The following is a 16,399-nucleotide window of genomic DNA, read 5'->3' as shown; positions in this document are numbered from 1 at the left end:
ATCATTTACAAAATTTTATTTAAAATAAATTATTTTAAAATCAACAAGTGTACAGAGTTAGAATTTCCTGTAAAGTTTAAGACATTTCTGTGAGCCAAATAAAACAGCGGTAATTACACTAATAAAAACATTAATAAAGACACTGAACATCTGACTAACAAGACAGTCACATGTTCAAGACAAAAATTTTTTACAAAATTCCAACCAAGTCAGTAAGCCCAAGCAAGAGTGTGATGCAATGACAAACACATGACCACAAACCAAAAAGAAAACACAGTGTCAACTTCAAATAGGCAACGGATCATAAGGTTGTGCAAATAACATTCATATAAACAGTAATTAATTTGGCAAATAAACCAGGAAGTGTGCAGTACAAGCAAAATCAGAAACAAATCTAGAATAGTTCCATACTTTCTATGCAGTGTTCTACAGGGAACTAATAGCTTTTACACCCTCTGTAGTGCACTAAACAAGTGGATTAGACCTATTCAAGATTCAGAATCAGCTAATTCTTCATGAGGGGTAAAACATTGCATACTGCTTGAACCGAGTAATTCCCTTTTAATTACTTGGCAATAGTAATAAAAAACATAATTGTGAAAAGAATGATGTTGTTATGTGACAGTGTACAAAATGTTATCATTCGTATAATCACGTTTTTGGCAGAATGATTTAAAAACAAATCATACAAATCGGTAGGAACAATATTAAGCATTAAGAACAAAAACGAAAAGATGAGTTTTAGGACCGTTCTATGTATAAATTAAAATGTAAATAAGAGTAGAACGCTACAATGTTGCTGCCACATTATAACAAATCTTCAATTCCATTAAGAACAGCATCATTAAGATAGAGTCCTATTATAAAACCATGCTTTTCATACACATAAATGTAGAAGTGTAGCCATATCAAAACAGGGGGGCTTTGATCCTTGGCAAAACCCTGCTTCGTGTGTTTCTTAAACATGGTTCCTTAGCAAAATGTTTTATATATATATAAAAAAACAAAACAAAGCACTAATAATAAAACCCTGGAAAAACCATATGTTAATGAGATGAAAAGAAGAAAAAAAAAAAAAATCAAAAGTCAAAGTGTCTATCCATTATAGGTGCGTATGGTGAGTTTATACGTACATATGTATTAAATAAGTGCACTTAAGGCAGTGTAAATAAATATATTCAAATTAGACTCCATGATCCTGGTTGAGCTCTGCAGCAATCATGTCACAGCTAGTGGTGGTCGTAAGGAACATAAGCTGGGAGTGTGGGAAATATAGCAGGACGCATGATTTATTCAAGAAGGTCTCGCTCTTTATATCTCTGCAGACGCTCACAGCGAGGACAGGTAACACTCTGGGCTTTACAGGAGGAGTGGAAAACTGTTTTGCATGCCTTACACCTGTGAGAAAGCAAGAAAGAATCACAAAATGATATGTTTATGACTGTATAGGGCAGGGGTGTCCAATCTTATCTGGAAAGAGCCGGTGTGGGTGCAGGTTTTCATTCCAACCAATCAGGAGGCACACCTGATTCCACCTGTTTAATCAGTTGATCTTGGCTTTCAATAGACTTTAGGTGTGGCTTCTGCTTGGTTGGAATGAAAACCTGCACCCACACCGGCCACATATGATAAGATTGGACACCCCTGGTATAGGTTTTCAAGGCGGTGCATGGCTGAAGACTAGAGCGATGAATTGATCTCACTGCGCAGCTATCCATGTTCAGCTCTTTTTCCGTCATTTCCTACCAGCCATCCAATATTGTCCTGTCTAGTAAGCATGCACTGTCCAGTATATATATACATGGTCCTATTTATTTGCCATTTTGCACTCGTCTCGTCTCACACTGCTGTGTATTTATACTTAATGAAGTCCCTATTGTATCGTGCATCGTACAAGGGTCCCGAAGAAACATTTTGTTCCCATGTACGCACGTTATATGAAGGAATGACTATTAAAATCAGTTGACTTGACAAAGCTTTTAAAAATCCGGTGACCATTTACACAGTTTGTGGTTCAAAATGAAAGTTTCACATTTCATTGAAAGGGGAAGGTGAGGCTTCTCGATGAGCAACCATGTTAGGGCACCATATTGAAGATTTATTGTATTTTGTGCATACCTAGAGGTGGTGTCAAACTGAAAAGGAAAAATGATGTCGTCCACGTTGCAGATCTGGCAGATGAAGCCTCGCTGAGTGCAGAGGTCGCAATGATGCACGTGCTTGCAGGAGAACTGGATGAGAGACTGCAGGAAGGACTCGTACTGGCTGTCCGCTATCTGTGTGGAAGGAGTGGGGGAGAGATTGAAAAGCAGCAATACAGAAAGGACTTGAAGAGCGAATAAATACTCATTTTAGCAGAGGTACTATCAGGCAATTGATTGGTTTTGTCCATGGTCCGTGTTATAGTGCTGGGACGAAACGAGACACGAGTAAAAATGTCAATATCATTCTATCTCAGTTTAGCAAAACTACAAATACATCTATGGACCACTTTCCCACTGCTTTAAAACTAATTTATGTTTTGGGCAACAAGTGTTGTGTGCATAACAAACAGTAGCTATTTTTGCACCGCCATTAGACTGGTTTATTTCTTGACTATGCACTTCCTTGCCCTACAGCATCACTATGATTGTATTTGGTTCATAAGCTGTTTAATTTGTTCATTCTGAATGGGTTTATCAAGTGATGTGGCTCTTTCTAAATGACCAACAACTTTACAGAACAACCCTACCTGCCTGAAGTCCAGCACGCTATATAGATCACTTGACTCCAATAGGTAGGTTCTCTGCTTCAACCTGCAATGAAAACAGCGATCTTAAACTGATCATAATTACACACTTATGGAATGGAACATGATTAATTGTACATTAGTGTAGCGTTTCCTGTATCAGTTCACATTTTTGTTCTCCCCAGATCCCGATGCACATGAATTAATCAAATCGAGAACTCAGCACTGACAGGAAGCAAAAACAGTTTGGGAAAGTGGACAGTTTAGGAAACAGCGCATTAGTCTGTAACGCGTACACACACACACACCTGGCCTCCACTTTTTTCCGGATTCCACTCCGACAGGTGAGGAGGTAATCTCCAAGAAGGCGGAGTCTCTGCCTGAAGTGTTGCACTGTTGCCATGGTTTCACTGTGATCAAACAAGTCAGGGTTTAAGAGGTCAAGATTGAGCAAGGGCTCCTGCTCAATGTCAGTCAGCAGCTTCAAGGCCTGCCTGGAGACCTACATGCATACACACACACACACACACACACACACACACACACACACACACACACACACACACACACACACACACACACACACACACAGAGAAATAGTGAAACAGGGAAGTACAAGAAATAATCCGATTGTGTTGAAGCATACTGACAGTGCTCACCTCACGTGCGGTGAGATCCCAGTTGTGCACAACGCGAGAGGGGATGATGGTGGTGTCACCTTGGTGACAGGTATCACAGTAGTATTGACCCGAGAACTCACACAGCCTGGCTCGTCCCAAAGAAACACCAATCTGCCTCAGACAGCCTACACATGCACACACATTCACATGGATATTCACTTGAAACCCTAAAACAAAAAGTGCTTTTACCAGGTTAATTAACATGACAGAATAAAAGTATTCTTCTCTTGTACACGAGTTATAACACCATGCTGCATATAAAAAGGTATGAATGCAGGCAACATGCAGCCATATATAAATGACTTCATGCTGACCGGTACATCCTAGCTTGCATTCTTAGTCACATTAGGATGTTGCTAGAGTTATATTAAAACCACAAGGCATACCTGCACATTTGAAGTTCTGTGCATTTAGCCCTTTTTCTTTAGGGACGATTGTCAGATAGGGCAGAAGCACCGCATCCCCCTTCAGCCTGTGCTGAACAAGTCTGTGGATGTTGCCTCCACTCAGAGATGTGATTTCACCTCCTGTCTCATTGTCCTCCTCCAGGTATGCATCCAGCGCATCTCGGATAATGCTCCTCCAGGCCCGTGCCTCCTCGCCACTCTCGGCCTGCACCGTTAGTGTCTCCTTTGCGGTCAGCACCTTGAAAAACAGCCCAAAACAAGCCATATTAGAAAGACATCATGCAACTTCAAACGTTTTAGCATGCTCAAAATGCAAAGAGTACCTTAAAGAAGGCAGGGCCGCCCAGCGCCACGGCAGGCACCACATCCCGCACAGCATCGATGCCATAAGAGAAAAGGCGTGTTTTACACCCATTCTGCATTGAAAAACCTTGAAACAGCTCCAGCGAGAGAGAGAGCACCATCAAACGCCAACCTTGCTCCTCCCGGTTCAGAAGCACCACCGTCTCCTTTATGGCATCTGGTTCTAGCTCACAGGGCCTGTTCCAGTCTATCACAGGCAGATTAGATGGCTCAGTGGGTATAGACACAGGCATGATCGAGGGCGAGAGGTCATCCCAGTCATCAAGCGGTTGGTGCCGCACATTGCTCACAGCCTCTAATATGCGCTCCACCCAGTCCTCAGCCTCGGCTTTGCTCGGTGCCCGCAACTGGAGCTTCTTTCCAGAGAATTCGAGATGGAAGCGGCCATCGGAGCCCAGGTGCACATCCTCACAGCGCAGCAGTGAGCGGTTTTCACAGATGTTACGCTCCTCATCGTCAGCATACAGGCGAAGCTCAAATGGTGACAACTCACAGTGGCATGCACGCCACAGACCCATAGGACCACGCCGTTCCAGCTGGCCCAGCTTTAGAAGACCTCGAAACGGGTTTGACAAGCCTTATAGGAACACCAAAAAAAACAAAACACAAACAAACAAAAAAAAAAAATTAGAAATATGTTTTACAAAGCAGAGGAAAACGAGCAAAAGGTAAAGTTGGCATTCAATACGAAATAACTGTGTATAGTATTATCCAAACCTCAAGAGCAACAAGGTTTAAAGTTTATAATTTAACAGGGTTTATAGTCGCTACTTTTGCAAGTTAGGCTAAGCAAGTTGTTTTGCATCTTAAAGTTCAAACATATCCATGTGCCTACACCCTTAAAACACATGCACATGTGCTTAAACACCTAAAGAGGGTGAGCTGTCTGAATTGAGAGGTAACATGATTGACAGGCAATTAGTAATTCCTCCTAGACCTGATAAGTTGGATTCTGCTGGTCCATGACAACTTAACAATATTACATAAGTATGTAATTAATATTTATATATATATATATATATATATATATATATATATATATATATATATATATATATATATATATATATATATATATATATCCAGACCTTTTTAAAGAGGAAGAGCTAAATAAACTAGAGTTTAAATGGAAGCTTGTCAACAGGAAACATGTAAAAGTGCATAACCATATAATGAAAACCACTGGTCTGTGAAAGGTACTTGTGTTTTTCAGTTCCTCAAATTATGCTAATTATCAGGTTTTTCTAACACGTACACAGAAACGTGACAATCGCCAGCTCACATATCCCTAGGGCTGCAGTGCAGGCACCATTAGTGTGCGAGTCCGAGCCTGAGCCACTTCCCTACTTTAGACACATGATCAAAGTCACACAGCAGGAGTCACATAGCATTTGCATTCTCATTAGTGAAAGCAGTTCCTACTCATGTAGCTCAGTGTGACATTTTGTTCCACAGTCAGCTATACTTGGAGAACTGTTTCATTATTTTTTTTTTTTTTAAATATATATATAAAAATTTATTTATATAAATTTTCTAATATATATTCTTTAACATACACACACACACACACTATATATAATTGATTGATTTCACACAAAACAATTGGAGAGAATCTTACATTTAAATGAAGTAAATTTATTTTTAAATAAAAATGCATTTTAACAAACCCATACGTCACAATTACTGGCACCTTTACAAAATCAACTAAAGCATGGTCCCTGTTTAAAATTCTGAGAGTTAAGGAACTCTTTAGAGGTCATCCACTTCCTGTTTCACTGGAGTGTAAATTTGAGGTGGCACAGAGGTGAAATTCTCTCAGTCAACATGAGCAAGATTAGAGAATATTAGTGTGCTGAGCATAAATCAGCTGAAAATGCAGATATCCACTGATAGGGCAATAGTTAAGAATTAACCGGAGCTGTAATGTAATCAACATGCCATGTAATCAACTGGAGCTGTAATGTAATCAATAAGAAACACAAAGCATTTTTACTGTCAGGGCACCAACACTAGGATTTGACTGCTTCAGTAAAATAGTAATTGGGGAGAATAAGCTTGAGAATAGTTGTATAATAGGCGGACATCTTATATGTAACGTTATTATCCACTTACCGATCTGTCTACGACGAACCACACTAGGTGGAGATTGGTGGGATTCAGGTTCAGCAACAGGAGATACCGTTCCATTAAGCTGGGCAAATTCTACAACACCATCAGGCTCTTTAGAATCTGCACTTGCATAAGTATCTGGCTTATAAATATCCTCCTCTGAGATCCAAGACCTGGATTTCTTAGAAACATGAGTGAGATGGTCTCATTAACAGGCATTCAGCTCCATTCAATTCCAACAATGTACACAAACTCAATTATTTTCAGCAGTTGATGATCTATAGAACCAGAGTGTGAGAATGGGAGACTTAAGAAACTTACTTGATGAGAACAGACAGAGCCTGCAGATGTTTTCCTGCTCAGAGCATTAGAAGTGTGAGGGAAAGAAGCATTCTCTGAGTTTTTTACCAGCTCAACATCACTAGAAATCGATGGAGCAAGAGTGTCAGGAGCCAATGAGTCAGAAGTCAGAACCTGACAGGTTAACATAGGAGTGGAAGTATCAAAGGAAACAGCAGGAGAGTCTTCATCCTGCTTCTGATCTTCTATGATGCGAGACTCAACGTCTATTGGTCTTATATTTACAAGAGCAGCTGCAGGCTCTGCTAATTCCTCTCCTGATGGCTCTCTCTCCAAAACAACTGAGTGTGCGTTGGGGATAGATGAATCCATGGAACATTCAAGCACTTGGTGTACATCCTGTTTGTTAGAGGAGTCTTCATCACTACTGCTGTGAGGAGAGGACTCAATCATTCTGTCTGCAGCAGGGCTAAGCACATCAAGGTCTTTTATTATATCTTGGCTAGAGGAGCTACTCGTTCTGAAACAACAGACAGACATTTCAGATGACTGAGTCAATATAATTCAACAGGATTTCAGAAACTGTAATAAACAAAGAAAGAAAGAAAGAAAGAAAGAAAGAAAGACTAGCCATAAATACTACATTCAATCTTGTCATAAAACATAAGACTAAAGTATCACTTTCATGTTTTTTTAAACCTTACAAGAAACCTACAACTTTCATCTGCCAACCCAGGTTTTATTTAAACATTTCTCCAAGTTATTTCTATTATCCCCACCCAAAGTTATGCTTTGGCTTACTCACTCTCCAAGTGCACTCTTGTTCTCTGTTTGGCAGCTCCAGCTCTCTCTTTCTGAGCCAAAGCTGGAAGAGAGATGGCAAGAGCCAGCTGTGTCCAGGCTGAGGTCTGAGGGTGTCCTGCCTTCCTGACCTCTCCCCGAGCCCCCGGATCCAGATGACTGTGATGCTGTATCCCAGGATTCTCTGCGTGAAGAGGGAGGCCCCAAATCATCAGTAGGCAGCAGTGGACATAGACCGGCAAGTGCCAGCGGTGTGGTGGTCCACTCATTGAGCATTGCAGATTTGTAGGAGAGCTGGAAAGCAAGCGAGGCCAGGCCTTGCAGAAGGCTGAGTAGCACCTCACGCTCCTCAGGGTCAAGGAGCAGTGCACCAGGCTGGTAGTGGGCCCCCAGCTTGGTGCCCTCACGGAGAAGTGATATCATGTAGCACTCCAATAGTCCATCATTCAGTGCCAAACGCACCCATGCCCTGCACCGGCCTACGTCAGAGTTGATGAAGCTCAGGCCCTCTAGCTCCAGAATCACGTTTCTGAAAGACAAAACGAATGTTTTAAGGTGATTTCATCGGAACCATTTTAAAGGTCTGGTAATAAATCAAATCAACAGGGATATGGTTTCTTTTTCCATGTTGTTCCCTGCTCAGACAAAGCTAGAAAATGCAGTAATGTTACAAAATGTATCCAGGTTCATAATAAATGAGACAGTTGTACAAATTGAAACTGCGTGTGATGGGCCGCACATTCAAGCTAATCTCATTCACTCGTTTGTGTCTACAATGCAGATTTTACTTTGGTCTTTCCTTTCAAATCTTTCAGTTAAGACATACATTTCATTGTGCCATTGCCAGTTTAAAAATGACTGACAGACTTGTTCTATCAGCATGCTGCACTACACTGTCTCGCTGTTTGCAGCCAACTGTGCATAAAACGTTCACCACCCAACCGTTAGACAACGCCATACAATTATTAATTTTACACCTCAGAGAGAAATAGAGAAAATGACATTACTTTGGTAGCAGTATTCATGTGGTCATATCATTTACCGGACTGCCATTCAGTTAAATATGGTGTTTCGCCTGACAGTATATATGCATACTTAAGCTGTATTAATCTAAATGGCAGTAAATCCAAACTATTCAATTAGCAGTTTCTCATCCCTTTCCTTCTTTTCATTTTACTTTCAGTCCAGATGTAAGCTGATGAAAGGGTCTCGATTTGTACCGCACACTGAAAGAAAAGACTGGATACCTACATCCAGCCATCCCACCCACACAGTCCTGTCATATTGAGTACAGTTAGCTAATCACAGCAAAATAGTTTGAAAGCATTCTAGGCTTAACTGCTCATGTGAAAATTCAACTGGAGTGGTTTCTCTGCTTGCTCTGAACTGTTTGGGTCCTTAACAGAAAAGAGCTTAGCTCATTGCTAATTCACTCAAAAAAAAGAGTAACAAAGCATTCAAGAAAATGTCTTGTCACTCTGATATACCAAACAAAATGAGGGTTTAAGATGGGTCCCAAAGTGTAAACAGAACACTTCCAATGATTAGTTTATACATTTATTACTTTAAGTATACTTTATTTAATCTCCAAGGGGAAACTTTTGGTTTTCCTTTCCATATATCTTAACTTGAAAGGAATCTGTGCTCAAAGTTAGCTACTAGTTTTTTTGTGATTGTTGGTCAAAAATGCTTGATTTTGCTGTGACTTTTTCCTACGTTTGCGATGCAACATTTTTTCTGAGTTTTTTGTGCTTTTTTTTTTGCAGAAAACTACTTGAATTGGCGAACTTGCAGTTGCACGTAATTGTTTTGCACGTTCTTTCGCAGCAAAGCTTGTTGGTAGATGAGATCTCTTAGCTGTATTCATATTGAACACGCATGAATCGAAGAGGTCTTTGGCTAAATGGGTGTAGTGATATCAGATGACACATCTTGGGCCAAATCTGTGGTAATCTTTTTTTTTTTTTTTTTTTTTTTTTTTAAATGGCAAGCTCCTCCGACTATTGTGGGGTTTGCATTAATTTCTTTGAAATCCAGGGGGGACTGGCTATTATATAAGACCTCTGGAGCTGTTAAGGGCTTTCCTCAAAAGGGCCAAAAGTGACCTTTTGAGAAATTGAACTGAAATTTTCAGGCACTAGTTCAACATACCCTAAATATACAAGTATAATACTTTATATGACAAGATCTGTCTAAACCAAATTACATAGCAATTACTAATCACACATCCAAGTAAGACAAAAACCTGCACTATTTGAGCTTGATTAGTGTTGGACTAAAGAGGAGCATTTCACCTGACAGCAATAACAAGAACTGATTGACCCAAGTAGTCAATCAATATCAGAGTAAGATATCAGAACAAAACGCCAATAAATGAGTCTAAGGGCAAAAACTGTCCCATAGGTCTAAATATGCAGAGCAGAATCACTTGACCAGTGCTGGACACTCCAGAGACTATGACTCAACTAATCCTACAGTTTGTCACAACCCTAGTCACAAATTTACCCTATGATCTTGGAAACATTTCCTCATTAAACATTCTGAACAGAAAAGCCTCTCAACCTCAAAAGAATTACGTTGATTTGCAGACTAAAGGCAGTTGAACAGCAATGACTAGGTCAATTGGGGCCAGGTAGCCTATGACATGCCTGTGAGTGATGGTCTTAAGCAGGTTCCAGAAGACGGGCTGAGGAAGTGAGCCTCCTTTGCGGTTGCGCGCTCCTGTTCCATCTGCGCGGATGTGTTTACTCCGGAGGCCATGAATGAACACTGCTTCCAGAGCACAGCAGAGCTGGTTGGCCTCAGAGTCCTCGCTGGTCACCGGTGCATCGGTGGTCACGTAGCGCTTCTGCAGCGTCTTCAGCGTCTGTGCTATCTTCTCTTTGATCCACTGCAGAGGAGATGGGCCAGAATTATTAAACAAAGACAAAGATGAAACATTGCCATTGCACTACTGTTTAGCCTAATTTTCTGTTTTTCCATCAGGGAGGAGATAAAGCTCAAGAAAGTAAGATAGCAAAACATGAAAGGAATGTAACCACAAGTAGGTAATTGTATGGGATAATCATTGATTGATTGGACTGCAACACTACAACAGCTACATCTTGCCTGGGTTGATATCATTATAACCACCTCAACAATTTGCAAAGTAGTACACAGAAAGGAAGTAAAATAATTCTTCAAGTGAAGACAGCTTGGATTTTTATCACGAAAAAAAATGGTTCCAGTTTTACAATTTTCAGATGTTTTTTTTTAATTTTTAAATTAAAACTATCGACATCAAGTAATATTCAAAGATCAAATGTGATTTGCATTAGAAGGCTGTGTTAGTCCAGTGAATAAGAAAACAACAACAACAACAACAAACAACAGATTCAGAAATGTTTTTGAAATTTCCATAGTTTTCCCAGGTCTGGAAATGCATGCCTGAAAATTGCAGACTTTTCATACCTGTGTAATGAAACCAAATCACTGTAACACAACTCACTTGAGAAGAGGAAGAAATACAGTGGGGGGAAATAACTATTGAATGGGTCAACATTTTTTTTTCTTCTCAGTAAATATATTTCCAATGAGGTTATTCACATGAAATTTCCACCAGACATCAGAATTAACTAAAGAAATCAGGAAATATAAAGAATTCACATCATTAATGTCCTTAAATAAAGTTGTGTGTAATAAAGTGGAATGACATGGGGAAAAAGTATTGAACACGCTAACTGAAATGTATTTAATACTTAGTGGAGAAGCCTTTGTTTGTAACGACAGCTTCAAGACGCTTCCTGTATCAAGAAATAAATTTTCTGCAGTATTCAGGTGTGATTTTGGTCCGTTCTTCTAAACATATTGTCTTCAAATCTTGTTCAGTTGGATTCGAGTCAGGTGATTGACTGGGCCATTCCAACACCTTGATTTTTTTCTCTGAGACCAATTGAGAGTTTCCTTTGCTGTATGCTTTGGATCGTTGTCCTGCTGGAAGTCCACCCACATCTCATCATCATCATCCTGGTGGATGGCAGCAGATTCTTATCAAGAATCTCCTGGTAAAGGCCTCCATTCATCGTTCCTTCAATTATATTAATTCTGCGATGAAAAACAGCCCCACACCATGGTGCTTCCACCTCCAAACTTCACTGTTGGTGTAGTGTTTTTAGGGTGATGTGCAGTGCCATTTCTTCTCCAAACATGGTGTGTAGTATCACAGCCAAAAAGTTCAATGTTGCTCTCATCTAGCCAGACTACACTCTCCCAGTATTTCATAGGCTTGTCCAAATGAGTTGTAGCAAACTTTAAATGAGTTTTGACACGCCTTTTCTTTAGTAATGGAGTCTTGCGGGGTGATCGTGAGCAGTGGAGTGCATTGCCTATTGTTTTCTCTGTGACGATGGCACCTGCTGCCTCCAAGTGTTTCTGGAGCTCTTTCTGAGTGGTCCTTGGCTCTTGGACTACTCTTCTGACTCCCTGGTCAGAAGTCTTGCGAGGAGCTCCTGTAAAATGTACAGCTGATGACAGAGTGATGTTGCTTGAACTTGTAGATAATGACCCTAATGGTGCTTACTGGAAGACTCAGAAGTTTTGAAATACGTCTGTATCTGCATCCATCAATATGTTTCACAACAATAAGGTTGCAAAGGTCTTGGGAGAGCTCTTTGGAAATATTTTTACTAATAAATAAATAAATAAATAAATAAATAAATAAATAAATAAACAAACATAAATAAAATGTTGACACATTCAATACTTATTTCCCCCCACTGTACACTCACAGCAGCTCTTATTTTGCTGCCATTGTTATCTGAACATGTGGTAGGAAGAGCTGTTTTACTGGTCTGCATACAGATTACATGTCCATCCTGCCTTTAACCTGTTTTGTTCAGCGAGAAGCAAGGTGGAAGTGATGACCAATTAAGGCCTTGCCACATGAATTTGACCCACAGTGACAGGCTGGCATGTCACATGATGTCAGCTGACTGACTACACATAGGAACATGACCTGAGAGCTGAGTGTGAGAACTACTAGGCAAGGTTGTGGCATTTTTCATGGTGCTTCTGTGCATCTTTCAAGTTATTTGTATAGCACTTTTAACAACAGACATTGTCCTAAAGCAGCTTTACAGAAATATATAAATTCAGGATATAAATTTTAAATGTATGACTTTATCCCTAATGAACAAGCCAGAGGTGACACTGGCAAGGAAAAACTCCCAGAGACAATATGAGGAAGCAACCTCACGTGTAACCAGACTCAAAAGGGATCCATCCTGATCTGGCTGACATGCTCAAAATGCTCAATGACACAAAGAAAGGATATAAAGTTTCGACCCAGCAAAATATTTCATCTGACTGAACCAAGTACATGAAAATACTGTAGCAGAACTGGTCAATGTACTGTATGGAAAAAAAAAAAAAAAAACAAGTTGAACTTCACACTAATGGTGTTGACAGGGATGCCTCCGTCACCAGCAAGTCTAGTGGGTATACTAATTTGCAAGCCAGAATGACTTAAATACACTTCAAACGTGAAGGAAGCTATTGGAGAAGAACTATTTCAGACATTTTGCCTTGCTGGGACTCTGACCCAGTTTGCATCAATCGCAAAAACTTATCAGTTCATCTGCTGGTTACAACCATTCATTTTATGTACCACTTATTTCTACACAGGGTCATGGAGGAGCCTATCCCGGGGGACTCGGGGCACACCCTGTATGGGGTGCCAACCTATCGTAGAGCACAATCACACACAACAGACAATTTAGAGATGACAATCACCCTACAAAGCATGTGTTTTTATTCTGGGGAGGAAACCACCAAAGCACAGGGAAAACATGCAAGCTCCACATACCAAGGTGGAGCTGGGAATCAAACGCCCCAACCCAGGTGGTGCGAGGCAAATGTGCTAACCATTAAGCCACTGTGCTCCCAGTTTCACTCATAATTCCATATAAATCCTACAAACCTTCAGCCACATCTTGTTCAAGAGATATCATGCTAGACCCCCCAAAAACATAATGCCTAACCCACTCTGTGGTGGAGGCATAAAAGCTTGCAATAGTTCAGTAACCTTTTTACTTATTTATTTTAAACATGAAACAGCTCAGTATCCATCCACTCCATCACAACTCATTGCTGCCAATTACTGAGTTAATTCAGATAAGTTAACAGTTATCATAGATTTTTTTTGTTCCATTTACCCTGTCTGATCTGATTAGTAAAGTGACAACATGGCCTGTTGAACGCAATTATAAAGTGATCATGAAAACAGAATATTAACTGACACTTGAACAGTAAAGTATGAGTCTATTCTCTGCTTCAAGTTCAGAACAAATCTCAGTTTTGGTTTTTGAGATTTTGCTGTGGCTATTTTTCCTCTCTAAAATTTGCGATGCAACTTGGAGTGTTTTTTTGCTTTTCTTGCAGAAAACTACACGAATATGCGAAATTGCAGTGCCATAAAATTGTTTTGCATGGTCTTTTGCAGTGATGTTTGTTGGCAAGTTAGACCTTCTAGCTGTACCCATGTTGGACACACATGAACCGAAGGTGGCTTTGGCTGAATGCACGTTGGGGTGACATCACATGATGTGTCTTGGCCCAAATCTGAGGTCATTTTTTTAATTGCAAGTTCCTCTGAATATTGTGGCATTTGCTTGATTTGGCATTAATTTCCAAGACAACCAAAATATCTCTTCTGGTCCGACTCTGCGGTGCTAATCAAACTAATCATTAATGTTTAAGCCTTAACAGGTAACAGCTGTTGGCATTCAGCCTTGCCCTAACCCTAACTGCTAACCATACATTGCCAGGAAACTGGAATTCTTATCTCCTGTCACACTGAGACAAACCTTTGACCTTCTGAGGCACTGTACCACTGAATACGTTTACATGGATAGCAGTAATCTAATCACTGACCTTTTTCTGAATAAGACAATACTGTGATAAAGGTGTTTACATGAGTCGCTTTTATAATACTCCTTTCATCTTCCCGTTTTACATGTTATAGAACAGAGATCGACAAACGGCACACGTCATTACGTCACGCCGTCTGACGTTCCCTCAAGAACTTCACGTATCGACATACAGTTCGTCTTCATTATGGTACGGTATACAGTTTTGGGGGGTTTCGTTTTTAACTTTACGAAAGCTTTAAGTCCAGTTAATTATTTGTCATGCTGTACGTGCAAATTGACGACTGCTTGAAGCTGTGGGCTGCGTCCCAAACCGCGTACTTACCTACTATATAGTAGCACGGATACATGTATTTCTCCTACTATGTAGCAGGTAAGTACGTGGTTTTGGACGCAGCCGTGTTCTCGTTTGCCGTCAAACGGTTGAGCACTGCCGTGTGTGCGCGCACGTGTCCTGTCGCAAAATGCGGTGAAAACTCCATTAATAATGTGATTAAGGTATGTACATGTCTGTAACGCACGTCGATAATGCGACTAAAACAGGAATACTCCACATGTCTTAATTCAATCTGTGCTTACTTCGAGAATGACTATTCAATTAAGGTAATTAAAAACTGCTGATTACATGCTAGTTTCTTAATCAGAGTATCGTCTTAATCAGGTTAATATTAGATTATTGTTGTCCATGGAAACGTACTGAATGTGTCAGTAGAGCAAGGGTTTTACTGAGAATCAAAAACACCAGCACCGTGTGATCCTCTAGGGCTGAACATGAATGCTTAGGAATAAAAAGAAGTGCAGATGAAATACTTAGGCATAACTGAAGATCGACAAGCTGCTCAACAGTTGTTTTTATTATTATTATTATTATTATTATTATTATTATTTAAGAGCTCCCTATACTAACCTGTATGACATTTTTGGCCTCTAGGACAGAGTCAGGGAGCTGTGTTGCGAGCATGTCTCCTCTCAGTTCCTTCTTACTTCCACTGGACACACTGAGGAGGGGGAGAGAAAAAAAAGCAAACATGGCACAAAGTTAAATCTCCCTATACACTTCAATTGATCACATACAGGACATTATAATGATCATAAGGCATCAGGATGAAAGATGGGCTTAAGTTAATTCAGAAAGTTGGATCTTTCTGGAAAGTTTCTGTCTCAGTCAATGGTAACGACACGCCGTTTCACAATCGCGTATTTTTCCTCCACCTGTATAGAATTTCTTGGGCTAGGATTGGCTAGGAATATCCCGCCTCCTGCTCTGCGATTGGTTAACAGTTCACTCCAAAATGTAGTTAACCAATCACGACACAGTAGAAAACATATGCAGAAAAAAAAAACATTTTTTTAGGAGGCAATCAGGCAGACATAATGAGACGCAGATATAACAATGAAACAATTTAAGCCTTCCTTAACGAGAAGTGAGTCGAGAAAAGATAGCGTTTCGCTTTCTCTGACTGATTCATAGGAGTTGTAAGAGTATGAAAAACATACATAGTATAATATATAGTTGAGGACTGTTCGCTCGTGCTCTGACTCACCAATCAACAACTGACCATTAGAGCTTAGAAACAAAGAAAACAAAAGATTAAAGATAAAGTCGTGAGATCACAAACGGTTTGCATTTCAGTTGCAACAATGTAACACAACTCCACAATCAACACAAGCCATGTCGAGAACTGTAAAGTATCCGTAGTCTATACAATGTATCCGCGTGTGTTGGAGGAAATTAAAAACAACATGCTGCTGGCTTCGACCCATTATTGAGATGATTTAAAAAATGCATAAATGATAATAAAACACTACAAAATGCACACAGTGAAGTGAGCGTGTTTGTTTGTAGTCACGGAAGGTGCAGTATCCTAATGTTAGCCCGCTAACCTTCATGTACGCTGATAAACTACTCAAAAAACCGAGACGTTCTGCCATTACATTCAGCACTTACCATGCTGTGAACGGATCTCCTTTCCCTCAGGTTTAATGCTGTCAGATCAGTTAATCATGAACTCAGACGAGGAGCAGAGCACTAAGCGGAAGACACAGGAATCTGCCGGAATCTCTCCGCTCAGCTGAGACTACACCGAGGCATTATGGGAACGGATC

At 40.2% G+C, this 16,399-nt stretch overlaps 1 protein-coding gene across 1 annotated transcript; it reads right to left on the bottom strand.

Moving 5' to 3' along the window:
• Positions 1-16,399, bottom strand: plekhm1 (pleckstrin homology domain containing, family M (with RUN domain) member 1). Its single transcript, XM_017483679.2, has 13 exons — positions 16,242-16,399; positions 15,201-15,291; positions 10,037-10,278; positions 7,393-7,917; positions 6,609-7,107; positions 6,291-6,468; positions 4,139-4,755; positions 3,795-4,053; positions 3,388-3,533; positions 3,037-3,230; positions 2,732-2,795; positions 2,119-2,276; positions 1-1,398 (listed from the first exon to the last, which is right to left on the bottom strand). Exons 2-13 carry the CDS (start codon positions 15,252-15,254, stop codon positions 1,290-1,292), a joined length of 3,045 nt encoding a protein of 1,014 aa, XP_017339168.1. The 5' UTR covers positions 15,255-15,291; positions 16,242-16,399; the 3' UTR covers positions 1-1,289.

This window comes from Ictalurus punctatus, chromosome 13 (assembly GCF_001660625.3).
Source record: "Ictalurus punctatus breed USDA103 chromosome 13, Coco_2.0, whole genome shotgun sequence".
NCBI classification, from domain to species: domain Eukaryota; kingdom Metazoa; phylum Chordata; class Actinopteri; order Siluriformes; family Ictaluridae; genus Ictalurus; species Ictalurus punctatus.
This window is presented reverse-complemented; position numbering and strand designations above follow the sequence as displayed.

Bases quoted from the DNA above. Each gene is read 5' to 3' on its own strand.
- plekhm1 (XM_017483679.2), bottom strand. From the start codon at position 15,254: ATGCTCGCAACACAGCTCCCTGACTCTGTCCTAGAGGCCAAAAATGTC. The intron at 4,756-6,290 runs GTAAGTGGATAA...TGTTCCTATAAG, and splicing joins GGTTCGTCGTAGACAGATCG to GCTTGTCAAACCCGTTTCGA. The intron at 2,277-2,731 runs GTAGGGTTGTTC...CCTTCCACACAG, and splicing joins GCGTGCTGGACTTCAGGCAG to ATAGCGGACAGCCAGTACGA.